The 27,010-nt window shown below is 49.9% G+C and overlaps 1 protein-coding gene across 8 annotated transcripts in view; it reads left to right on the top strand.

Annotated features, from left to right (window-relative positions):
* Positions 1 to 27,010, top strand: part of PPP2R5C (protein phosphatase 2 regulatory subunit B'gamma) — a 135,093-nt gene that overhangs the window by 88,776 nt on the left and 19,307 nt on the right. For all 8 annotated transcript variants that reach the window (XM_055418555.2, XM_055418559.2, XM_055418560.2 and 5 more), the window contains 6 exons: positions 11,536 to 11,646; positions 12,586 to 12,678; positions 12,766 to 12,896; positions 17,885 to 17,944; positions 19,669 to 19,777; positions 21,339 to 21,392. In XM_055418555.2, coding sequence (XP_055274530.2) covers positions 11,536 to 11,646; positions 12,586 to 12,678; positions 12,766 to 12,896; positions 17,885 to 17,944; positions 19,669 to 19,777; positions 21,339 to 21,392 — 558 coding nt within the window. The remainder of the gene's footprint in view (positions 1 to 11,535; positions 11,647 to 12,585; positions 12,679 to 12,765; positions 12,897 to 17,884; positions 17,945 to 19,668; positions 19,778 to 21,338; positions 21,393 to 27,010) is intronic.

The raw sequence follows: 27,010 nt of genomic DNA, 5'->3' as shown, positions 1-27,010 counted from the left end.
CACCAAGGCTGGTCTTGGTCACAGATGACTGTAGCCTGCAGGTCAGAAAAGGACTTGTTTTGGTCACCGGTTGAACGGAGTGGCTGGCTCAGAAGTGCTTCGCATCAAGGTAGACCTCTCTGGAATCGCCCATCTCTGTGGGGCTGGATTACTCCATAGAAGTCAGTCAATCAGATGCAGGGGTGCCCTTCCGCAATCCGCTCTTATTGTCTCAGAGATAGACTGTTCTAGAGGAACTGGGAAAGGGTGGAGTAAAGACAGAGATTAACTTTTTCTTTCTTTTTGTATTTATTTCACTTATTGTAAACCCCATGGTATATTAATTTTAGGAAACAGTTCTATCTTAAAGAGATTTAAATAATTGCTAAACCCACTTCAGTTCGTCCAGTCGCTCAGTCGTGTCCGACTCTTTGCGACCCCATGAATCACAGCACGCCAAGCCTCCCTGTCCATCACCAACTCCCGGAGCCTACCCAAACTCATGTCCATTGAGTCAGTGATGCCCTCCAACCATCTCATCCTCTGTCATCCCCTTCTCCTCCTGCCCTCAATCTTTCACAGCATCAGGGTCTTTTCTAATGAGTCAGTTCTTCGCATCAGGTGGCCAAAGTATTGGAGTTTCAGCTTCAACATCAGTCCTTCCAATGAACACCCAGGACTGATCTCCTTTAGGATGGACTGGTTAGATCTCCTTGCAGTCCAAGGGACTCTCAAGAGTCTTCTCCAACACCACAGTTCAAAAGCATCAATTCTTCGGCGATCAGCTTTCTTCACAGTCCAACTCTCACATCCATACATGACCACTGGAAAAACCATAGCCTTGACTAGATGGACCTTTGTTGACAAAGTAATATCTCTGCTTTTTAATATGCTGTCTAGGTTAGTCATAACTTTCCTTCCAAGGAGTAAGCGTCTTCCAATTTCATGGCTGCAGTCACCATCTGCAGTGATTTTGGAGCCCAGGAAAATAAAGTCAGCCACTGTTTCCCCATCTATTTGCCATGAAGTGATGAGACTGGATGCCATGATCTTAGTTTTCTGAATGTTGAGCTTTAAGCCAACTTTTTCACTCTCTTTTTTCACTTTTCATCAAGAGGTTCTTTAGTTCTTCTTCACTTTCTGCCATAAAGGTGGTGTCATCTGCATATCTGAGGTTATTGATATTTCTCCTGGCAATCTTGATTCCAGCTTTTGCTTCTTCCAGCCTAGCGTTCCTCATGATGTACTCTGCATGTAAGTTAAATAAGCAGGGTGACAATATACAACCTTGATGTACTCCTTTTCCTATTTGGAACCAGTCAGTTGTTCCATGTCCAGTTCTAACTGTTGCTTCCTGACCTGCATACAGGTTTCTCAAGAGGCAGGTCAGGTGGTCTGGTATTCCCATCTCTTTCAGAATTTTCCAGTTTATTGTGATCCACACAGTCAAAGGCTTTGGCATAGTCAATAAAGCAGAAATAGGTGTTTTTCTGAAACTCTCTTGTTTTTTCGATGATCCAGAGGATGTTGGCAATTTGCTCTCTGGTTCCTCTGCTTTTTCTAAAACCAGCTTGAACATCTGGAAGTTCATGGTTCATGTATTGCTGAACCCTGACTTGGAGAATTTTGAGCATGACTTTACTAGCGTGTGAGATGAGTGCAATTGGGTGGTAGTTTGAACATTCTTTGGCATTGCCTTTCTTTGGGATTGGAATGAAAACTGACCTTTTCCGGTCCTATGGCCACTGCTGAGTTTTCCAAATTTGCTGGCATATTGAGTGCAGCACTTTCACAGCATCATCTTTTAGGATTTGAAATAGGTCAGCTGGAATTCCATCACCTCCACTAGCTTTGTTCATAGTGATGCTTCCTAAGGCCCACTTGACTTCACATTCCAGGATGTGTGACTCTAGGTGAGTGATCACACCATCGTGATTATCTGGGTCATGAAGATCTTTTTTGTACAGTTCTTCTGTGTATTCTTGCCTCCTCTTCTTAATATCTTCTGCTTCTGTTAGGTCCATACCATTTCTGTCCTTTATCGAGCCCATCTTTGCATGAAAAGTTCCCTTGAAGAAATCTCTAGTCTTTCCCATTCTATTGTTTTCCTCTATTTCTTAAACCCTCTTATACTTACCCAAATAATTACCATTTTCAGTATTCTTCACTCTGATAACCATCTGATACCAGTTTTCTTCTGCGTGAAGGACTTTCTTAAATTCCTCTTGTAGTAGACGTCTGTTGTTGTTTAGTCGCTAAGTTGTGTCCAACTCTTTGCAACCCTATGGGGACTACAGCTCACCAGGCTCCTCTGTCCATGGGATTCCCCAGGCAAGAATACTGAAGTGGGTTGCATTTTCCTTCTCCAGGGGATATTCCCCACCCAGGGATCAAACCTGCGTCTGCTGCTTGGCAGGTGAATTCTTTACCTCTGAGATCTGTGCTGTGCTTTGGGTAGTCAATCAGTTGTGTCTGATTCTTTGCAACTCCATGGACGATAGCCCGCCAGGATGCTCTGTTCATCAGGATTCTCCAGGCAAGAGTACTGGAGTGGGTTGCCATGCCCTCCTCCAGGGGATCTTCCCAACCCAGGAATTGAACCGGAGCCTCCTGCTTTGCAGGTGGATTCTTTACCAGCTGAGCTATCAGGGAAGCCCACCCCTGAGGTCTACCAGCGATTAATTCTTCTAGCGTTTGTTTGCCTGAGAAAGTCATTCTTTTGCCTTTGATTTTGAAGGACATGCAAGCATACCTCATTTTATTGTGCTTCATTTTATTACACTTTGTATGTATTGTGTTTATGACACATGGAAGATCTGTGGCAGTCCTGTGACAGGCAACTCTATTGGCACCATTTTCCCAACCATTCTGCTCGCTTTGTGTCCCGGTGTCACATTTTAGTTAATTCTCAAAATACCTCAAACCCTCCACCAGCAAAAAGATTATGACTCTCTGAAGGCTCAGATAATGGTTAGCATCTTTAGACATAAGGCTACTGTATACTTGATATACTATCATACTGTTTCAGTATAACTTTTAAAGGCACTGGGAAACCAACAACTCTGAGTGACTAGCTTTGACTTTCGCCTTATTGCAGTGCTCTGGAGGTGAACCCGCAATCCCTCTGTAAGTGTAGAGCGGCCCGTCAGAGGTTAATCCTTTAAAAATTCTGCTCCAGTCTCTGCTTGCTTGCATCCCTTTTCACGACAAGTCGGCTGCCTTTCCTGTCTCCGTTCCTTTGAACCTAGTGTTTCATTTTTTTCCCTCTGGCTGCTTTTTACGATCTTTTTCTCTTATTCTCTTTAATCAAGCACCTTGATTACGATGTGCCTTGGTGTATTTTTCTTCTTTTTCTTGTGTTTGGAGTTCATTTATAATTGTTATCAAATTTGGGAAAGTATGTGGCCCTTACCTCTGCGAACATTTTTTTCTGCCCCCGCACCGTGATCCTTCAGAGACTCTGTGGCATGTGTGGCCTCTGACAGTTGCCCCACAGCCCGCACGTGCTCTTTTTCTCTTCAGCATTGTTTTCTTTTGGCGATTCCCTTTGTTGTCTGCAGGTTCAGCCGTTTTCTGCAGTCTCGGCTCTTCTCTTCATTCCCACCCAGTAAATTTTTCATCTCACGTTGTCGTCTTCATCTCATGCAGTTTACGTCTTTTCTTTATCTTCGTGTCTCCACCGAGCTTGCTAAACACAGAATGTTGTTTCAGCCTTATCTGTGAACTCCACCGTGGTGTCAGTCCCCGGTCGGTTCCACTGACTGGCTTTCCTTCCTGTTATAGATTCCGTCTTTCATGCTGCTTTATGCATAATTAATTTTTCACTGGGTGCCTGACCGTGTGGGTTTTGTCTTGATGAATACTGCATACTTACTTATTTCTCCTAATGTTCTGGAGCTTTGCTTTGGATGCAGTTAAGTTACTTGCAAACAGTTGGATCCTTTTGATTCTTGCTTTTAAGAGGTGTTAGGAAGGACTAATGAGCTGACTCATTGGAAAAGACCCTGATACTGGGAAAGATCGAAGGCAAAAGGAGAAGGGGCCACCAGAGGATGAGGTGGTTGGATAGCATCACCAACTCAGTGGGCATGAATTTGAGCAAACTCCAAGAGATGGTGAAGGACCGGGCAGCCTAGAGTGCTGCAGTCCATGGGGTCGCAAAGAGTCGGGCAGCTTAGCACCTGAGCAACAAGGAAGGCCTGTGATCACAGTCACTCTGTGGCTGATCATCCCCTCTACTGAGATAGGACCCCTCTGCTAATGGGCCCAGTACCCCATGAATAATGAGTTCTTCCAGTCTAGTTGGTGGGAACAGGCACTGCTTTGGCCCTGGGTGAGTACTGGGTCTCTGGTCTTTTCAGGTGTTCTTTTTGCAGGCTCCAGTAGTTTTCTGACACAGATGTGCTGGTCACTCCTCTGCTGAATAGTTTAAGGAGACCTCTGCAGTCTCTGGAATTGTCTCTGTGCAACTCTGTCCCCTCTGGGACTGTGCCTTGCAAATTCTAACACCTGTGTCTGCTGACCATCACCTGGGTTCTTTCTGCCTGTGCGGCAACCTGGAAATTCTGTTGAAGGAGAAAGCTGGGCATTTGTTTCCCATCTCTGAGGAATCTCTGTCTTTCACTGCCTGAAATCCATGCCTTGCAAACCGTTATTCCATATGTTTTAGCTTAGTTTTTTTGGTTGTTTCAGGAAGTAGGGCAAATCCCATTTCTGTTCCTGTGTCTTGTCAGGAAGTGTGTGTCTCTGCTTCATTTATAATAGATACTCAGTCGCTATGTAACTCCATCCACACAGGTGATCCAGCGGTGATTCTAAAAACTGAACTAATTAAAGGTTGTGTGCATAATTTATAATTGTGTCGCTGTGTACATCCAGTCAGGGGAGATGGTGCATAGCTAGAAGATGGTTGGCTATGCATACATGACCAGGAGATAAATACTTTAGCTCTTAAGCTTCCCTTTTCAGTTCATTTCTCTCATGTTGAAGGCAGAATACATAGTTTTGCCATTCCAAAGCTTTCCTAAACTTTCTCACAATTTATTGCCCCCCCAAAAAAAAATCAATGTATGTAATGTATAAGGATGTTAATGGTAAAATTTAATTGGTAGCTGTATAGTTATTCACTATGAAATTCAGCTGTTTATCGTTGAGGTTTTTCATAGAAAGATACTGGGGAATACCTCGTTCAGAAGCTATGTAAAAGTCACCTTAGGTCCAGAGTAAACAGCTCAGGAGAAACTTCCAATTGCAGTGTTATGTTTAAATAGCACCAACTGAACCATAGTATTGCAGATTAGTGGTTATCTTTTGTAAGTAAATGTTCTGTTCTGAAGTTTAAAAACTAAAAACTAAAGAATAAATTTATATGCATAACTATAAATGACTAGCATATTTTCATTTGAAGAAGATGCTATTATACCCTTAATAGTGAAATGGTCATAAAATTAAAATGTGTGTTGTTTGAAAGCAAGAGAGTAAATTTCCTTTATTTAAGTATTCTGTAAAGATTTGTAGGTATTTATTGCCATAGCTTTAACTTTGATTAAGAACATATTTGGTTGTAAGAATATCCAGCTGTTCACAGTGAGAGTTCAGCTTGTGGTTCCTTCATTCGGGCATCTATTTGGAGGTAAAGCTGCATCTTTTGAAAGCAGCTCTCGCTTAGAGGAAGTGGTGGTGTCGATTCCTGGAGGAGGGGACCCAGCTTCACTCCCCTCCCCTCCCATGTTAATAGAGTGCTCATTCTGTGCCACGTGAAGTGATGGGCCCTGGAAAGCGACACCGGGGGGAAGACATTAGACCAAGAATTACCCGACCATCCAGTTATATTTGAGACACAGATCGTGAAGAGCAGGGCAGGGTGATGGAAGAGCTTGAACTCGGGGGCCCGATTTGGGCCTGCGGTCAGGAGAGGTTCCCCTGATGAAATGACATTGCAGCGGAGAGCTAATGTTTAACTGGGAAGTTTTCACAGTTTCCAGGTAATTACTTGGTGTTGCAGTTAGTAAGGTGACTGGTCGGTGCTTTTCCCAAAGGACCCACTTGCTCTCAGAAGGTTTTTGAGGCCCTACCAGGTGTCAGGCGCTGCAGCAGGTGCTGGAGGGTCAAAGTCAAGCAGATGTTCCCCAGGACGACACCTGAATTCTGCTGTGAAACCAGACTGATCTCATTTTACAAGTGAGGCAAGGGACGGTTTTTCTCTTTAAGATTGCTACTAGGATTTTTATTATCCACATAAGCCATGAAATTAAAAGACGCTTACTCCTTGGAAGGAAAGTTATGACCAACCTAGATAGCATATTAAAAAGCAGAGACATTACTTTGCCAACAAAGGTCCGTCTAGTCAAGGCTATGGTTTTTCCCGTGGTCATGTATGGATGTGAGAGTTGGACTGTGAAGAAAGCTGATCGCCGAAGAATTGATGCTTTTGAACTGTGGTGCTGGAGAAGACTCTTGAGAGTCCCTTGGACTGCAAGGAGATCCAACCAGCCCATTCTAAAGGAGATCGATCCTGGGTGTTCACTGGAAGGACTGATGCTGAAGCTGAAACTCCTACTTTGGCCACCTATTGCGACGAGTTGACTCACTGGAAAAGACTCTGGTGCTGGGAGGGATTGGGGGTGGGAGGAGACGGGGACGACAGAGAATGAGATGGCTGGATGGCATTACTGACTCAATGGACATGAGTTTGAGTGAACTCTGGGAGTTGGTGATGGACAGGGAGGCATGGCATGCCGTGATTCATGGGGTTGCGGAGAGTCGGACACGACTGAGCGACTAAACTGAACTGAAGAAGTCAATTAGAGTTATTACGATTGCTTTCAAACTATGAGTTGCCTTATGGAAAAGTTACATCTTTGTGATACGATGTCATCTCACACTGGAGACAGGAAGGGCCCTTGTTCATTCGGGTATTCTTCAGTGCCTTTCCTAGGGCTTTCGTGCTCTGAGGCCTTGTAACTGGCTTGTGAGTTCCCAGGCCCTTGGTCGTTTTTGTGGCCACATACCTGGGGTCCACCTGTTTATCATGTTTCCGCATTACCTGTTGTTGGTGGAGAGGCTGTTTCCCCGTTACCTGTTGTTGGTGAAGAGGCTGTTGCCCTTAGGTGTGTATTTTTGGTTTTCATATGGGTGGTCCAACTGTGATGGTCTGGCCATTGCCTCTGTTGGTTTTCCCAGTTATATAATTTGCAGTCAAATAACAGCTTTCTGTTTAAAATATAACGTGGAAGGGCTCCATTCCTCTTTACCCCCAAAATGTATCTCAGCAGTATGACCCTCAGAGCCTGGCCTTCCTGTTACAGGAGGAAGGGCTGTAATTTGGCCTTTGGTGGACTCACCTTTATAAATCCTCCTGATATGAATAAAGCAGAATCAGTCGCAGTAGAGAACCGCATAATCAACCCTTCTTTCCCTGTCTCTGAACTCAGATTGTCAGCGCTCCTTTTTGGAGTGTGTCCCTTCCCGTCTCGGACCCTCACATTGCCTGCTGCACGGCAGCTGTCACAGCCTGACTGTCTCATTGCTTTGCCCGCCGGCAGCGAGTATCAGGGAGAGAAAGCCTGTGTGTTACCGCTGAACAGTGAGGCTTTTCCATAAACTCGCTTCTTGAGCCACTTTGGTTTGTGTTTACTTGGTAGATTTAGCAGCTGGGAGAAGAGCAGCTCCAGGGTATTTAAATACTGAAAGTAGAAGTGCCGGGAGACGGTCAGTCCACGCCGTGCGCAGGGGCTGCGCACGCCTGCTCGCGTTACGACGTCTGTTTCTCTCCTGCCCCGTGCAAAGCGGGGGTTTACTCTCTTGCCGCAGGTGAGAAAACCAAGGCTTGAGTAGGCTGTTGAGTCTCGGGTCCTGCTCTTGAGTGAGTAGAGGGTCCAGGGAGGCTGCCCCCTGAGGCCACGCTGCCCCTTTCTATCCAAGACCTGATTCCGTCTCTGTGTGGCCAGATCGGGGTGCACGCTGAGAGGCTGTGGGGGGGTCTGCATGATCCGCCCCAGATCTAAGGCTTCTAGACCTACGGCAGAAACAGATTCCCTCAGATCTCCATGGCATGATGCTGGCAATGATCACTTTCTGTAGTGCTGAAGCTAAACTCCATGCATCTGGACAGCACATGGATGACAGACCACGGTGCTCAACTAATTTGACCTCTGAACTGTTGGGCTAAGAAATGTTGGTGGGTTGGAAACCTGAGGATAGCTCGAGGTGGCCTGATTTTTTGCTTTCTGCTCTTTTGTCTGTGTTTTAGTTTTTAATGTCTTTCTTTAACCTTTTCTGGAGCATTAAATCAGTGTAATGAAATGTGGTAGGAAAGGAGAGTAGAAATTAGTGTGAGGTTTTTGTTGTTGTTTCATGAAACACGTAATTTCCTATCCATTGGAGCTGGCCAGTAATAAAACTTCCTGGACCGAAGATGGTCATCCTCACAGGACACTGAAAAGGGGACATTTGTGTTCAAACCCACTTGGTCTGCAGCCCTTTGCAGGCCCCAAGGATGGATCAGTCAGAGTTCTTCCAGAGAAGCAGAACCAGTAAGATAGAGCAGAGAAAGACAGAGAGGAGCTGATGGATGCATGGATGGATGGGTGGATTTTTGAGGCTCTGTCTTAGGACACATGGAGCCGATGGGGCAGATCTGAACCCCAAGGGGCGGGCGCTGCCGCTGCTATGCACAGTGGACTTGCTTCTTCCTTGGTGAAGCCGGTTTTGCTCTTGGAAGACTTCTCACTGCTTGGATAAGGCCCACCCTCATTATCGAGGGTGATCTTTCCGTAAAGTCAGCCGTTCTAGGTGCAGCCACAGTGACTAAACGCCACCACAGTGACAGTCAGGTCACTGCTGGATTGACTAGTGGGCACTCTAAGCTGTCAGCCGGGTATGCTGTATTTTTTTCAGCCATTGCCTTAACCACAGTCTGTCATATCTCCCTTTCCTGCTCCTCTGGTTACGGCTGTTACACCTAGTTTAACACTCAACCCCCGGCTCAGAACCTCACCATCCCCACCTGTCTCCAGCGGGGCCTATGCCTGCTGTCCTGCAGCCTGGGTCTGCCTGGGTCGCCACCCCTCCCGGGGGCGTCTGTGCTCTGGGGAATGTTGGGCTTCCCCAGAGACCCCCTCTGAGGGGCGGCCATCTGCCCATGTGTCCCAGCCTTCAGCCCCTATCCAGGCGAGCTGACCACTCCTCTCTGCCCTTTGACCTCCGTGGCCCGTGCTCCCCTCTAAGTGCCCTGCACCCCAACATCACAGGCCCACCAGCAAGTCCCCCAGAGACAAGGGCAGAGTGTGTTCATAGACACCTCCCCGCCAGATCCAGGGCTCCCAGCCTCAAGCTCCGGGAGCCCCCCAACCAGTGGCTTTCAGGGAGAGTATTGGGAAGCCCGGCCCAGGAGTGCCGCAGTCCACAAAGGCCTCCAACTCTGTTCTGACCCTGTCCTCTCGCACCCTGCAGCCCGGGAGGAGGGACGGTGGGCGGTGTGACCGGGCTGGTTCTGCTGCCCCCGCCCCACCCCACAGGCCCGGAAGAGACAAGCTCGCCTCTCCTTAGTGGCCGGGCACCTCCCGTCCCCCTCATTCTGTCCTGTGGGCTTTGGGACCAGGGACCCGGGGGCCAGCGACAGAGGACTTGCCCCTTCGACCTGGCCACAGCTGTCCCAGCATCTGCTCTGCAGTCACCTGTTGTTTGGGAGGCTTCTTCTGGGCCCTGTGCGCACACTCCACGGGTTCTGGAGCACCGCCCCTTTTCCCTCTGTCTTAGGAAAGTGAGAGTGAAAGTCACGCAGTCGTGTCCGACTCCTTACGACCCCACGCACTACACATGCGTGTCCTTGCAGTTCTTGGAATGCTCTTGGTCAGGATACTGGAGTGGGTTGCCTTTCCCTTCTCCAGGGGATCTTCCCAACCCAGAGATCGAATCCAGGTCTCCTGCATCACAGATGCAGGATTCTTTACCAGCTGAGCCACAAGAAGAGCATTACTCACATTCTTAGTAAATTTTTTTAGTTGTTTCTGGCTTTTGGTCCCTTGTTCCAGCCATTCTTTGTTCCTCCTCTTCCTGGACCACCTGTGTAAGGCTTTTCACACGATGTAGAGAGCAGACTTTTGGTGTTGGGGCTTCTGGAGCCCATGATATGGGGAGTGACTGTGTTTGTTCATGGAAAATGGTGTTACAGAAAAACAGGACGAACCAAAACAGGTGCCTTGAAGTTTTCGCTTGGTCTCTACAAGGCTGTTCTCTGAAGAGCTGGGTTTGCTCTGAACTTCCTGCAGAAATCCTCACTGATGCGTGGAGTGGTATTCTGCCTTGTAGGTTGGGGGGTTTTGATTCTGTGCATCCGGGCTGCAGGGACAGGGCTTCTTTTGACCCATAGAGTTGTGCTCTGTTAACTGGCGTAGGTCGGCTCAAAGATTTGGTGAGGTCACTGGTCACATTTAAACTGATAACTACGAGGGGACTTCCCTTGTGGGCCAGTGGTTAGGAATACGTCTTGCAATGCCGAGGACGTGAGTTCAGTCCCTGGTTAGGGAACTATGGTCCCACGTGCCCCGGAGCACCTGAAGGGCAAGTACCGCAACTGCTGAGCCTGTGCCCGCAACTAGAGAGTCCGTGTGCCCCAAGAGAAGATCCTGAGCGCCACCACCAAGACCCGATGCAGCCAAACAAAACAGAAGTTTTTTAGAAATAAACCGACCACAAAAGAAAAATAGGTTATGAATTGGTGATAGAGAAAAACTAAACATTTATTTATATCAGGAATCTGTCAGTTTATGCTATGCCTTATCCTTATTAACCATGAGGGCCCCTGTGCACCCAAGAATTCTAGATTTTGTATAGAAAACATGTGTTGTAAAGCCCACTGAAGTTGAGGTTAATCAGAGCCTGGGCTGGGGGCACGTGGTGACGGACAGTGCAGGAGAAGAACAGAGCAGAGGGCAGAGAGTTACGCTCGCCCGGACCCCAGAGGACTCTCCCGTCTGTGCATCCCATCCCGGCCTGGCCCTGGACACACGGGCCGGGCTGTCCTGTGAGAGGAAGCTGTCCTTCTCTCCTTGCCCAACACTGTAGCCCTTTCTCTGGAAAGGCTCCTCTGGCTGCCCACCCAGAGACCACCGTGTCGTCACTGTGGCCTCTCTTGTCCCTGCGGAGGACTCCAGAAGGTGCACACTGCATCCAGTGCAACACGACCTCTGCCGTTTCCTCCCCGTTTGCAGTTCTTGGATCTCCACGGTTTCCTTTGTGATCTCAGCTTTCCTCACTAGCTCTCAGAACTCTCTCCGTGTTCCGGAACAGGTGTCATCCCTGCCGGGGGGCGTCTATTACTACTGGCTGTCCAGAAGTCAGGCAGGGACCTCGGTGTAGGCTGTCACGGCCTCGGGTCCGGCTGCGGCATTGACCCAGGCTCTCGAGACCCACGCCGCTTCTGAACATTGAAACTAAGATGAGCTGGATCGCCATGGGAGGCAGCTGCCATTAGAATGCCTTGAGATTGTTGTAGACATTCTCTGGAAATCGTTTTAATATCCTGGTTATAATTATAAAATATGTGGATTTTAGTTTGCAGTTAACATGTTTCGAACGTTACCACCTTCCTCCAACCCCACGGGAGCAGAATTTGACCCAGAGGAAGACGAGCCAACGTTAGAAGCAGCCTGGCCTCACCTGCAGGTACGGGGAGGCGGGTGCCTCAGAAGCAGAGGGGTGGGACGTGGTGTTTCCTCCAGGACCAGAGCCCACGCCCAGATGGTCCCGGGGCGGGGGGGTGGAGGCCTCTGAGCTTTGGTGTCACAGCCCTGCAGACCTGCGCATCCGAGAGCAGTGTTGTAGCAGAAGGTTTTTGTTTGTTTGGGCACATTACACAAACTTGAGAGCTACAGAGCTGTCAGAATCTTCTCAGGGGAAGTGGCCGTTGAGCTGGGCTCGCGGGTCCTACGCAGGCATTTCTCAGTCTTGGCCCTCGGGCTTAGCGTTGCCTGAGATGCATCCCAGGGCCCACCTGCTTGGCGGACGCCTTTTTTCTGACACATTTGTGAAGAAAGAGGTGGATTGGGCAGATCGCCAGCCCCACGAGCTAGATCAGCAGGTCTGGGTCGGCTGCAGGAGAGCAGCTGGGGAGCTAAACACCCTGGGAAGGAGCTCGATGGGGAGCAGACAGGGCCATAGGCGGAGCACCCTGCCCTCAGTGTCCTGTGTGACCGTGACAGCCTGCAGCCCATTTATGCAGGGCTCCCAGCTTCCCGTGCAGCCGGCCTTCCGCCAGGACCCTGGGGGTGACAGGACCTGCAGATCCCACCTGGAGTCTGGTCCCAGCCCGGGCTGTGGCTTCTGTGCACTGTGGGCTCCAGGCAGTGGCGACCTCAGCCATGGTCGTCACTGTGTAGATGCCACGGAAGGGTATAGTCCGTGGCTCTTATAAGTAAAGCACTTACCATCCTCAGTATAATTGAGCCATGTGCTTTGATATGAATTCTTTAGATACATGCCTGGGTTTTTTTTTTAAGGTTAGTATTTGCAGTCAGAGATTCAACTCATGGTACATTTTGAAATCTCCATTTAATGAAATACCATGTTATTTGACTCACCGTGTGTTTTTTTTTTTTCTCCTAGCTTGTTTATGAGTTTTTCTTAAGACTTTTAGAGTCTCCAGATTTCCAACCTAATATAGCAAAGAAATATATTGATCAGAAGTTTGTATTGCAGGTAAGGCCCAGATTAGCTGAAGCTACAAATTGCGTAATCTACCCAGAGAGAATTACCGTGTCACTGAATGTCTTTTTCTCCTTGAAGCTTTTAGAGCTCTTTGACAGTGAAGATCCTCGCGAGAGAGATTTTCTCAAAACTACCCTTCACAGAATCTATGGAAAATTCTTAGGCTTAAGAGCTTACATCAGAAAACAGATAAATAATATATTTTATAGGTAAGTCCGTGCACAGCGGCCTTTCCCTCTTGAACGCTGATGGTCCCGTCACACTTAACCTCACCATTTCCCTCAGAGGCTGAAGAGCAGGAGTGGCTGTTTGTGAGCAGCTGGCCTGTCGTGTGCAGCTGGGGGCCCGTCTACACCTCTTGTCTCGGCACCAGGCAGGGCCCCTTTGCTCTGTGCCTGCTCCCCTACCCCCAACCCCCCACCCCACAGCTCGCACCCCAGCCTGTGGTCCAACTCCTGTCGGCAGGCTGGTCACCCCAAGTCTGGCTCCCTCTGGACCCTCCCAGAGCCGCACCAGCTCGCGCTTCCCCGTGGCTCTTGGTGGAAGGAGGAGGGTTGGGGGTGGAGCGGGGCTCTTTGGAGGCGTCCCTGTTGGAAGCAGTGGGTGAGGCAGGGCAGCAACCAGGGCTTCCCCAGGCCTGCAGGTCCACGGGGACCGGCTCGGCCCTGGTTTGTTGGAGGAGGGCCCTGCCCCAGGGTTCAGGGAGGAGTGTCCCCCAAGCGTTCAGCTTGACCCTCTTCTCCCCCGCGCTCCCGCCCACCTCCACCTCTGTGAGCCTGAGGGCGCTGACGCCCTGGATCCACCGACTCCCACGCCGGCACGCTCCTCGGCTGAGCGGGCGTGGGTCCTGGGCGAGCTCCCGGTGCCCCCGCACGTCCTCCAGTTTTCCGCCAGCCCTTCTCCTCACCCTCCTGGGCTCTGGTAACAGGCCTGCACCAGGAAGGCCCCGGCGTGGCAGGTGGTCTGGTCTCCTGGAAGGGCAGGCTGATCTCACAGCTCCAACTTCCTGCCTGGCTCCTGGGGACCCCCAATAAATGTCAGTGGACAAAACCCTTAACGTAGTTCCTTTCCCTGCCCCTGGAAGCAGTAAGGGGCGGCTCAGCCCCAGGCTCCGGGATGCCTCAGGTAGTGATGAATCCCGGCGCTGACTGGCATCCGCTGTGACGTTGGAGGGCCGCCGGATTTTGTGGGAGGGGGTGGCCTGGGGGCACCAGCTCAGAGCACCCCAGTCTGCCTGGCCGGGGCCTTTTTAGTGGCCGTGACCGAGCAGGGAAAGCAGAGGGGCTGAGACAGTGGGCGGGACACAGGGTCCCATAGCCCTGTCTGGGAATTCCGCCCCAGGGCCGGCCTGCCCCAGCCGTCCCGCACCCCGCCTGCCCGTCTGCAGGTCAGCATGGTCTGGAGCTTTACCTGCAGATTCGACATGCATTTTGGCATCAGAGCTGTCCAGCTCACAAAGGGCTTCCTGACTCCCTCCACGCTCCGCATGGCCCGTTTATATGGCGGAGCCCAGGCTGGACCTGTGACTCGGGGACGACGTTGTTTCCTAAACGTCCTATTCCTGTTTTGTCTTTGTTGTTAACTAGATCATTCCTTGGCTGATGTACTTATATATCAAAACGTTAGCATTCCATGTTTAATCAACAGCAAGCAGGTAGCATTTCAGTTTGGTCTTCTAGACTAAAGCGGAGGAAGCTCTGCCTGAAGCTTCCTTCCCTGGGCAGGCGGGTTCTGTTCTGTGCAGAACCACTGGTCGGTGCTGCATGCGGGGAGGAGAGGCATCCTTGCACCTGAGGAGCCGTGACTTGGCACTGGAATGCCCGACCAGGTGGCTGGCCAGACGTTCGTCACCCACTGCAGCTCAGCTCTCCCTGCGCGCTCGGCGCTGGGCGTGCGGCCTTCTCTTGTCTTCAGTGATCCCCTCTGTAAGAGCCGCCCCTGATGGGTGCGGTCAGAAGGGAGCCAGCTCTGTGGGCTCCGTAACCAGCCTGGTCCCCGCCCTCGGCACCACCCGCTCCTCACTTCATGTGAGAAAGATGGAGAGGGCGCCGGGGAGCTGCACCCCGCTCGCCACGTCCCACGTGGCGCAGCTGCGGCTTGTGAGACGGTCTCGGAGGCGTACTCGGTCCCCTCCCCGAAGCTGCTGGTACGAGGCCCCTACCTAGTCCTGTGCTTTCTTAAGTCTAGTCAGCGTCTTCCCAGGTGAGTCAGACACAGGCCTGGCTGAGGGCTGACGGCTCTGGGTGAGGGCTGACGGCTCCGGGTGAGGGCTTGCACCCATCTTGGTCTCCGGTGGAGCCCGAAGATTAGGTGGCAGGTAGAGCTGGGCCTCAGCCTCTGCTGCGCTCACACCCCTCCGCAGCTGGGGGCTCTGGTCAGCCATCTGCTGGCCCTCGCGGCCCGTGACCTGACCAGGCCCCAGGAACTCGAGGCAGAGGCCGCAGTGGCTGCCGGCGCTCTGCAGGGCCTGGCCTGGGCCTGGGGCAAGCTGGCTTCTTCCCTTTGCAGGGGTCAGAGTGGCTCGGAGAGGTGAGCACAGCCCAGCTTCGAGGGGGAGCAGCTTCCGCCTCCGTGTGAGGTGCAGAGCGCCTCACCCCTCACGAGAGGGGTGCGTGCCTCCTGTTTGTGCGAGGCCCTATCCTTGACAAGCAGCTTTCAGCCCAGCGTGGGGGGAGTCCTGGCTCCTTTGTGCAGAAGGAGAAAGGAACAGCGCAGCTCTGCTCTGCGTGGACCCTTAGGGCTGCCTCCCGTTTTGCACCCGCTTTCTTGCTCCCCTCTGGAAAAGAAGGAAGGGGGCTGTACTTGCGTTCTCGTTCCTGTGAAATGCAGTGGCGTCACTCAGTCGTGTCCGACTCTTGGCGACCCCGTGGACTGTAGCCTGCCAGGCTCCTCCATCCATGCAATTCTTCAGGCAGGAATACTGGAGTGGGGTGCCATTTCCTCCTCCAGGGGATCTTCCCGACCCAGGGATCGAACCCCAGTGTCCCTCACTGCAGGCAGACTCTTTACCGTTTGAGCCACCAGGGAAACCTTCTCCTTCCTGTACCTGCTCCAAATCTATCAAGTAATCTGAATTAAGAATTTATCGATGAGAAGATAGTAAAGTTGATTTAGGAAAACAAAATGGCTGCTGGCTCCAGGCCACCCTTGTTTAAATGTCAGCGCTGGTGGAGCTGGGTCACAGGTGGCACCCAGGGGCCTGGCCACCTCCAAGCGTCAGGAGCCAGAGCCGAGCTCTTAGGCTTCAGGAGCTGGGCCCCGCTGCTGCCTACCCAGCCGTCCCGGTGGACACAGAGGAATAGGAACGGAAGGGGGCCGGTCGTACTGGACGAAAATGTAACTTTGTACATCTGAGCCATTTTTAAGTACTTCCGGTAAAACAGGTGAAGCGAAGGGAGCCTTGAGTTCCATGAGCTGAAGCGCCTCTCCATGTAGACGTCCGAGGAGGCTGGAGCTCCCTCGGGGCCGGCTTTCCAGCTCGTGTGTCTGAGGCTGGCACGGCCCCCACACGCCATGCAGCCTTGTTCTCACCAGCCCGGCCACCACGATCCATCACGGGCACACCCCTGCCTCAGCCACGCCACTGAGCTTAGCTGCCTGGCAGTTCTCACCCGGGTCCCTGTGGGCTCAGCTGCGATCTGTCTAAGCTGGTGTCCAGGCCTCCACGTGACTGCCTTGCCTGCCCATCACCTACCTCTGTTCTAGCCAAAGGGGTTCCCTCCCCACCCCATGCCTCCATTTTTCAAAGATCAATTCCAAAATCTAGAGACGTTAGACCCGCTCCTTGGAGCGTGTCACACTTTGTGTCTGACCTGGTCTTTACGTCACCATTCCATTTGTTTTAGACAGGGACAATAAAAATTTTTAATCATTGCAAACTTATTTTTGGCCCAGAGCTGGCTCTAAACTGATAGTTCTTGTCTGCTGCTGCTGCTGCTGCTAAGTCGCTTCAGTCGTGTCCGACTCTGTGCGACCCCATAGACGTTAGCCCAACAGGCTCCCCTGTCCCTGGGATTTTCCAGGCAAGAACACAGGAGTGGGTTGCCATTTCTTGTCTGCTAGGCAGGAACATTTCTCAAACACCAGACCCCTCTGGCTTCAGGCAGAATTCGCTGCGTATTCTGGGTTAGACTGACTCCAGGTGAGCCAGGTTGTGGGGCGGCAGTGGGTCGTTCCTGTGGGACCCTCAGAGAGAGAAGACGCTGTCCTATTTCCTGTCCCTGGCCCCTCTCCCAGGCCCCAGTAGACTCAGCAGTCATGTCTCAGATGCCAGGCGTGGCCCTCACACCAGGGACGTGTTGACAATAAGTCCTGGTCCACTGCCTCAGGCTGACACAGGCGTTGGGAGCCCCAGGGACCACGCACGAGGCCCAAGGGAATGGCTGCTCAGACAGGGGTTTCAGAAGATGGCAGTTGAAGCAACGTAGGAGAAGTGTGGGGTGTCAGGGAGGAAGTAGGGGAGCCAACTCCAGTGGTGGGGAAGTAACTTGTACTCTTTGCAGAGACTATGCTAAATTGAGGCTTTAAAATTGAGTCAGGTTAATTAGCTTGAGATGCGGCAAAAAAAATAAAAGCAAACAGCAAGCTGCTGCTGCTAAGTCACTTCAGTCGTGTCCGACTCTGTGTGACCCCCTAGACAGAAGCCCACCGGGCTCCCCCATCCCTGGGATTCTCCAGGCAAGAACACTGGAGTGGGTTGCCATTTCCTTCTCCAATGTGTGAAAGTGAAAAGTGAAAGTGAAGTCGCTCAGTCGTGTCCGACCCTTAGCGACCCCACGGACTGCAGCCTACCAGGCTGCTCCATCCATGGGATTTTCTAGGCAAGAGTACTGGAGTGGATTGCCATTGCCTTCTCCGAAACAGCAAGCTACTTGTTGTCAAATCCAGGTGGTTGAGATGCAGCGCTCACTGTAAACATCCTTCCCGATGTATGTTTGAAACTTTCAAAAGAAAACATTTGGGAGAAACGGGAGTGAGCCCCTGCTCCCTGCCCTGAGTATTGCACATCCAGGCCTTGAGGAGTCTCTGGTAACAATTAGTGGCTCCCCAAGAGCAGTTTTCACAAATAGCTGTGCTTCTTGTTGCCTGGCTACGTGGTCTTCTTCCTAAAAGCCTTGTTTTCTTCTTCAGAGCATTTTCGTCTTTTCCAGCCATGATTTCAGTGTTCTAATTCTAAATGACATCTTGTTTTTTCCAGATTTATTTATGAAACAGAGCATCACAATGGCATAGCAGAATTACTGGAAATATTGGGAAGGTAAGTTGTCTTTCTGTTAATAGGCAGTGAACAGCCTTAGGTGGGATTCATGCCAAAACAATCCAGTTCACTGTGTTCAACCGCCCCTCCCCAGAGCAGGGCAGTGCAGGTCATCCTCTAGAGGAACTTAAATCAGCCTCACATAATGGCAGGGGCTGGTGAGCCCTTGGATCAGGACTGAATGACAGGACTCTCCCATCCGTATGGCTCCATACGTAGATTCTGTTTCATGTATATACCTCAGTAGCATTACTATGGGAATCCAATCTCAATTATTTCCTCAAGAGCAGTGCTAAAAATAGCTACATTAAGAAGGTTTACATCTGACACTTAGAAGAAGAATAGGTCGTTTATTATACATTTGGGGTATTGAGTAAATGCTAATATTTTAAATTGCTTTGATTTTATAAATTTTTCATGTGTATTCTTATAAACTAACATTTCAAAAATGTCATCGTCTTAATCCAAGTAGAGTTCTTGCTTCCTATCATTTTTTTTAATCGATGACCAGTAGGTTTTCTCTCAGGCCTCCTAACTCACTGATTCTCAAACAGCGTTCCTCAGGGTTCCACAGCTGAATAAGCTCGAAAGTGCTTTTTCCCCAACACCTCTCTTGGGGATTCAGTTCACGTTGGAAGCTAAAGGTTCTGAGGAGTCCTGCAGGGAAGAAACCGTCCTCCTGTGCAACCTCCCAAAGCTGTTGGAACACTGACAATGTTGTCATCTGGCGAACTGAGGCCCAGTCATTCTGAAAACAGCTTTCCTCGCCGTTTCAGATAGAATGTAAAGCAGACATCAGTCCTCGAGGCGAACTCCGCTCTGACACACCCCTGGGCTCTCTCCCAGCGGAGTGTAGTGAGCGCAGGAGTGGGCGCCTGTGGCGGTTGTCCGACCTTGTTAACACTGGTGCTTTCTGTCTCCTCCCTGTGAAACGGGAAGGCAGTCGTATTCATGTCTGAGACTGTGGCGAGGCTGAGGTGAGCTGAGTGACCTGTCCAGACAACCCCCACGCCACACACGAGCTCCTCTCCTGTCCCCTCGTTTGGATGCGCAGATCATCCCCAGTGGTCACTTCAGACTGACCCTGCCTGAGTGCCCAGTGTGCCAGGCGCGTGAACAAGGCACCAGTTGAGGATCTGCTGTAAGTGCTTCTGCAGCTCTCAGCAACTTACCTAAGTGTAAAATGCCAAGTAGATAACTAAGTCCTCGATGAAAACGTCAGCTTGGAGGTTTAGAGCAGGGGCCCCCTTTCCCTGCAGAAGGGAACAGCTTTCTTGTCAATTTTTAAACGACACCCACTCTGCACTCGCAGACTCCGTTCTGCCAGCACTAGAATAAAGAGGCAGGATTTCTCTGGGGGAGTGAGTGAGAATTCCAAACGATGGTGGAGGCCGAAGGAAGGCACTGGTGCCCCCCGAGTTGCCGGTCTCAGGGCCCTCCCTGGCAGACGAGGTTTTGCCCCCAGAGGCTCCCGCTGCTCCAGGTAGCTACCTGTGAGTATTCTTAACTCACCCTGCAGTTCCAGAGTCAGAAACGACTGTGCTTCCTGAACAGGACCGAACAGTCTTTGATTCTGCTACTGTCTGCCCTCCTTTTTTGTGACACACATAATTTGCTTGCTGGTTTTCATGGTGAACACAAAAAATAAAAGAAAAACAATGAGATATGTTTTTTAACCTGGAACTTGTAAATACTCAAACTTTGAATACATTCTGTTTTCGCAGTATAATTAATGGGTTTGCCTTACCACTAAAAGAAGAGCACAAGATTTTCTTATTGAAGGTGTTATTACCTTTGCACAAAGTGAAGTCTCTGAGCGTCTACCATCCTCAGGTGAGGGCTCCTCCCTCGATGGTCGTTGGGGCCTCGGGAGGGAGCGTGGCCGTCTCTGCTTGGACCTCAGTGAACTTGGGATGTTGAACCCCAGCCTCCAGCAGAGAGTGTTTTCTCTGTTCAGTCACAGGTGGACTTGGGTATCCGGGTTCCAATGATGAGTGAAAGCATAAGGGAGTCAAGCAGATTGCTTTTTAAGAATATCAGAAAATTCTCAAGAATGGAGAATTTCAAAATTGGTTGTCAGTATGGAAAAGGGAGCAGTTCACACGATGAAGGGGTCAAGGAAGACCTCTCGGAGGAAGACTTCCTGTGGCGGGATAGAAACCTCGCACCCCAAAGGCGACACCTCTGTGTCTGCTCGCCAGTAAAGTGGCAGAAGGACAGGTTGTTTGGGGCCTTCCCCAGCGGTCCCGTGGTTAGGGCTCTGCACTTGCACTGTAGAGGTCATGGGTTTGATCCCCTGTCAGGGAACTAAGATTCCACAAGCCACATGGTGCAGCCAAAAGAATAAATAAAGTATATATTTCCAAACAAAAAGGTTTGTTTTTTTTTTTTTGAAGCTGTGGGTTTTTTATAACTTTGTAAAAGTCTGTTTACGATTACACTGAAATACGAATCCATAAATGGTTTCTAACTGATTGTTTGGCTGCGTCTCCCCCAGGAAATTTGGGTTTTCCTTCACCGTTTTCTTCTAAGTTCCATGTAGACAGAAATAAGCCGTACTGACTGCAGTTCAGGAAGTTTCGGGTCCTCGTCTAGGTCCGAGAACCAGGAAACACCCTCCACATTCTGTGGGGCCTCCCTCGAGGAGTGTGCCTCACGGCATCAGAAAGTATATTCTTTGGTGGTAGTTGGTGGTTTAGTCACTAAATGGTGTCCGACTCTTTGTGACCCCGGGGACTGTAGCCCTCCAGGCTCCTCTGTCCTTGGGCTTCTCCAGGTAAGAACACTGGAGTGGGTTGCAATTTCCTTCTCCAGGCGATCTTCCCGACCCAGGGATTGAACCCGTGTCTCCTGCATTGTGGGTGGTCTCCTGCATTACAGGTGGATGTTTTTTTACCAACTGAGCCACTGGGGAACCCAGCTGTTCTAGTAATACTGGCTTCCTGGGAAATCTTTTACTTAGAATTTTTTCTCTGCTTCCTATTAACTGGTAACATCTTTACATTCAACCAATTTATTATCACATTAGTTGTTCTGTATTTGAAATTAATAGTTTAGGGATTTAAGATGGAAACAGATTTTAATTGTTTTTTTTCCCGGCAGTTAGATTACTTGTCCATTACGGTCTCCAAAAGGCCACAAGGAGAGTCCTCACCAGCCCTGGGCTGACTTGGTGGTATTGGTCCAAAAGACCATCTCCTGGGGTTTTTTTTTCAGCTTCCTGATGTTCCTTCTATGGTTGACCTGTGTCGCACATCGGTCCTGGGGTCCCTCCCTGAGAGTCCCTCCCAGGTTGGGAGGTGGGGGGCATGGGTCCCTGGGGGACGGTGTCTGGCGGTGATGCAGCGTCTTCATGGTAACATGCAATGTTAACCCTCTGTCTCTCTCGCTGTAGCTGGCCTACTGCGTGGTGCAGTTTTTGGAGAAGGACAGCACCCTCACTGAGCCGGTAAGTACAGCCGCTCTGCCCAGGGCCCTGCAATGTGTGCACGTCGCCACCGTCCGCACTTCAGTCTGGATCCTTCACCTTCACCACGACAGCCTCTCCCTCCTGAGTTACAGCACTGACTGATCTCATCCATGTGTTACGAGCTTTCAGACTGTAGCAGTTTTAATTACAGGTCCCCTTGTCGAAGTGATTCTTCTATGTAATAAGATGGCCACCTTATCCCACGTTGCCTTTTACTCTGAACGAACGGCATGGCTGCTGAATCGCGTGTGGTTTAATGCTTCCACGTCGCTTGGTTTAACAGCACAGTTTACTGACTTCAGTGTAGTAAGGAATCAAAATGCCTGCACTAAAGAGGTTTTACTGTTCTGAAAATTCTCCCCAAGTTAGAGTGTAACTATTTTATGATCATTGTATCATAAATGAACGTTAGATTGCCACTGTCTGTTTAGATTTCTAAGTTTCTTGGCATTTTATCTTTATTAAGAATAAAAGGCTATTGTGCCCTAGATTTCACAAAGTTGGGTGTGTCAGGAGGTCGTTGAAGTGTTTGAATACACTTCTTTAACCAGCTTTATTGAGATGTAATTCTATGCCATACAGCTCACCCATTTAATGTGTGTGATTCGATGGTTTTTTATATACTAGGTTATTAATCTCTTCAATTGTGGTGAAATATGCTGTCTAACAAAGTTTGTTATTTAAAGTTTACGGTATTGTTGTTGTCCACTTGCTCTAGTCGTGTCTGGCTCTGTGATCCCGTGGACTGCAGCAGCCCAGGCTTCCCTGTCCACTGTCTCCTGGGGTTTGCTCAGACTCTTGTCCTTTGAGTTGACACTGCTGTTGAGTGGCACTGACTCCACTCGGGATGTTGTGCAGATGTCACCACTATTTGTCACCCTTTGTCACCGCCCCAGACAGAAGCTCTGTCTCCGTTAACCATTGTTGCCCCGTTTGCCCTCCACTCGCCCCGTGATGACCCCAGCTCGACTTTCTCTCTGAATGTCACTGCTCTCGGCTCCTCGCGTTAGTGGACTCGGCCAGGGTTTGTCCTTTTGCAACTGGCTTGTTTCACTCCGTGTCCTGTGCTCAGGGTTCATCTCCGCTGCCACGTGTGCCAGAAACTCATTCCTGTTGTGACTGAACACTGTTCCATTGTGTGGCTAGACCACATCTGGGTAACGCCTCCACCTGTCAGCGGAAACTTGAGTTGTTTTCGCACTTCAGCTTTTGTGAACATCTGCGTGCAAACATTTCTTTATGACCCTGCTTTCAGTTCTTTTGTGTGTAAGCCTGGAAGTGGCCATGCTGAATTGTATGGTAGTTCTGTAGAAATGCCTTTCCGTTCTCCACGGCAGCTGCACCGTTCTGCATTCCCATCACCAGCCACAAGGGTCCCAGGCGACCCACACCCTCGCCAACACTTGGTGTTCTCCATTCATTTCACTGTAACCCTTCCAGTGCGTGTGAAGGAGTATCTCGTGGGTTTTGATTTGCATTTCCCCAATGACTAATGAGGGTTGGGCATCTTTACACATGTATATTAGCCATTTGTGTTTCTTCTTTGGAGAAATATCTTAAATTCATTGCCCATTTTTAATTGGGTTGGTTTACTGGTGAGTAACAGAGCAAGAAGTGTCAGGTGCCAGTTTAAATGTTTGAACAGTTTCAAAAGTCACTATTGGACTGAAAAAGGTGACTATTGTAATTCCTGAATCTTTCTTGTCCCTTTAGTGGTCTTCCACAGTTTCCTTGTTGAAATTGTAATTTTCATAGTGAAAAAAAATAGAAATTCTCAATACTGTGTCCTGAGTTAAACTACTCTGATCTCTCCTTTCTTTTTAAGCTTTTAAATTTAACATGTGGCCACCCCCCTTCCCCCTAAAATTCAGGGACAGCCCCTGGTCACGCTGCTCAGCTGCTGTCTGCAGGGGTAACGGGAGCCCCTGCTCTGCAGCCCCTCCCTGGTCTTCCTTGCATCTTTGCCTCAGCTCTGTCCAGCATTCTGGACGCCCCTCCTAACCCAGGAGATGTACCAAATCTTACCAGACTTCTGCACCAAACACAAAAAGTATTTACTGCAATTTAGGTTGAGGACATGTTATCTTTTCCTCCTACTAAACTGACGACATGTTTAGATAGGGAAAGAAAAATGAGATGGCACTAATAATAAAAAAAAAAAAATGCCTTTTTTAATGTCTTTCTAGTGATACATCCTAATTGCTGTCTTTATTTGAAGCTCTTCTCCCAAGTGTTATATGAAGAAATCTTCACACGGACCCTGCTCTTTTCCTGCCATCCCCACATCAAAAATAAGAAACAAGTGTGCAGTCTCCTTCTATTGATATCGCTTTGTGCCTGTCTCTCATACTGTCTAGTGGCTAAAGGATTCACTGACTCTTACCCTACATTTTTATCACGGAATAAGGTTTTCTTACCAAGCCACCCCCTGCAGGTTCCGCCCACCTACACACCCCCCACCCTACCCCCCGCCACCACCATCTGTCAGAACCTGGTCCTAATCCTGCTCCCGCAAGACTCGGTGAGCACCCCACCCCTCCTCTCTCTCACCTGGAGGTAATGCGGACGCTGGTAAAGCTTGTGCACGTGTGCCTGGTTGCTCAGTCGCGTCCAGCTCTTTACCACCCCATGGACTGCAGCCCACCAGGCTCCTCTGTCCTTGAGGATCCTCCAGGCAAGAATACTGGAGTGGGCTGCCATGCATGCCCTCCTCCAGGGGATCTTGTTGACCCAGGGATCGAACCCAGGTCTCGTCTCCTGCATTGCGGGCAGATTCTTTACTGTCTAAGCCACCAGGGAAGCCCAAGAATACTGGAGTGGTTAGCCTGTCCCTTTTCCAGAGGATCTTCTCGACTCAGGAAATCAAACCAGGGTTTCCTGCATTGCAGGAGGATTCTTTAACAGCTGAACTGCCGTATAAATTCCCACTAATAAAGCTAATACAACTTTGCAGCAGTTAAGCTTTTAATTGTAGTTGTCTGAAAGAAGGCAGGAGACAGTGTCCTTCCTGGCTTCAGTGGGGTCCTTCTGTCTTAGGTGGTATTTTGAAAACTCTGACTCGGCACGAGCCCAAAGCTACTTCAGGTTCTCCACACCCAGTCGCCAGTATGTCCACCCAGAACCACTTCACTTCTTGATTTCCTATAGCACAGGTACTATAATAGCGCCCTTGATTACCGAGCGCTATTAAAGATGTTAATGTAAAAAAAAAAAGGTTACAAATGTTCAGACCCTCACCTCAGTAATTTGCTCCCTTTAGAATTCATGTGTTACAAAAATCCAAAGCCTGTTTTGTCTGACTTCAGCATCAAAAGCATGTAGACAATTTGATGAAGGTGTAAACCCTTGTGATGGAGAAGACAATGGCAAGCCACTCCAGTACTCTTGCCTGGAAAATCCATGGATGGAGGAGCCTGGTAGGCTGCAGTCCGTGGGGTCGCTGGGGGTTGGACATGACTGAGCGACTTCACTTTCACTTTTCCCTTTCACACATTGGAGAAGGAAATGGCAACCCACTCCAGTGTTCTTGCCTGGAGAATCCCAGGGACGGGGGAGCCTGGTGGGCTTCCGCCTATGGGGTCACACAGAGTCGGATACGACTGAAGTGACTTAGCAGCAGCAGCAGTAAACCCTTGTGAAGGTACTGGGATGGGCGCTCAGCCTGCGTCTCACGGTCCTGCACCCATGATGTACCCGTTTGTGATCTGTAACTATTTTGTTGTTGCTGTTTGTAAATTCTGTAGAGTGCCCAAAAGCTTTCTGGGCATGTTGAACACATGCATTGTTGTTATAAGAGTTAGAGGCTCATTCCATAGTGGGTGGAAGTAAAATCACCTTCCTTTTCTGCCTGCCTGTTTCTTGAGGCTGATCAAGTTTTGCCCCATGGCCTTTCGCCCTGGTGTTCCAGGACAAGAGAGGGGCTCCCAGGATACCGGGCTTGCCAGCCACCACCACTGCTCCGCCACCAACCTCCTCCTGGGAGCAGGCCTCCTGTTAGCTTCCCCAGGAGAACTGTCTCGAAGTGTGCCCGACAGCGAGAGCTATTGTTGGCTCAGATTAGTATTCCCTGAGCAGACTCCCGTTCCTGCAAAACGCCCTCACCCTCGGAAGGAGCTGAAACGGTTGGGTATTGGTCAGAAGTCGTTCCAAACAGTGTGGAAAGTAAGCCCAGTGTACAACTCTGATTCCAGAAATAAGACCTTTTCCAGAGACATTAGCCAGAAAAATAGTTGTGTTCTGTAGTTCACAGATCAGCGTATTTCTCCTAGAAAAACTCCATTTTGTCAAATGACAAGGGATGGTGGGTTTGTGAAGTGACTGGCACCTGCTGAACCTTAAAAGTGATTCCAATACACAGAGTGGAGTGGAGGCTCAGATGTCTACTAGCATGATTTTGAGCAAAAAAGTGGGGAAATCATCAAATGAGCATTTTTTAAAATGATCCCTCTTAAAGACAGTTGTGTCTTAAATTTTTATGACAGACTGCAAACCTGGGGGCACCTTTTGAGTAAATTTGGAGTTTTATAAAGTGTAAGAACAGAGAAGAGTATCCATGGGCCTGAAGGTCAGAAGCATCGATACAGAGTTGCCCTCGGCGGATGTTGTTCCGAAGCCACTTGTTTTACCTGTGGTGCCAGCGCCCAGGCCAGGAGCAGAGCTGGCGTGATCTGTGGAGCCAGGGATAAGCGGTGAATGGCAGCCAGGCCACGAGCGGTGATTCTCACCACAGTCCTGGTGCTGGCGGCCGGAAACGCCCATGACGAGGGCAGTTGGCTGCCTTAGGTGACAGGTCGCAGTCGTTCGGTTACGTGTGCAAGTACATATCTGCGCTTTACAGACACGTGCATGATGTTTCGGATCATTGTACCATTTTAGGCTTAAGGTAGCTAAGCTCTTAGGGATACTACTAGTCTACATTACCAATCAGATTTTTTGGGTGAACAGCCTCTACTGGTAGGACGTTTGGGAAATGCAGGAACATGATAAAGGCTGCCCACCAGGAACTTTTCCTGTGTCACAGGCAAGGGACCTAGTGACCAACACTCACCAGCCAGGCCGCTGCCACCCCACTGGGCGTGCCTCACAGGGAACGGCTGCACACACTTGCACTGGGGTCCTGGCCCGGGCCAGGCTCACCCCCTCACTGCGGCCAGCGCTCCACAGGCGCTTGTGTGGATTTAGTAATAAAGTCCTCTCTGCAGCCCCAAGGCGAGGATTGTTGTTCCCCCTGGTATTTAAGGAGGGCTCTGGGGCACTGAGGGGCTGGCACCAGGCTGTGGCCACGCAGAGGGCTTGCCAGCAGCATCAGGACTTCACAGTACTTGGCATCTCTCTTTCTGAGGTGTTTTAACACCATTGAAAACACCGTGTACACAGCTATGTATGTATGTGTGTGTTCAGTCACTAAGTTGTGTCTGACTCTTTGCAACCCCATGGAGCCCACCAAGCTCCTCTGTCCATGGGATTTTTCAGGCAAGAATACTGGAGTAGGTTGCCATTTCCTCCCTCAACAGATATTCTCGACCCAGGGTTCAGATCCACATCTCCTGCGTTGCAAGTGGATTCTTTGCCACTGAAGCCACCTGGGAAGCCCCTAC

This window comes from Moschus berezovskii, chromosome 21, assembly GCF_049115385.1.
Source record: "Moschus berezovskii isolate FMDL1 chromosome 21, NW_MosBer_1.0, whole genome shotgun sequence".
Taxonomy (NCBI): domain Eukaryota; kingdom Metazoa; phylum Chordata; class Mammalia; order Artiodactyla; family Moschidae; genus Moschus; species Moschus berezovskii.
Note: the sequence above shows the minus strand (reverse complement) of the source record. Positions and strands in the feature narration are given on the sequence as shown.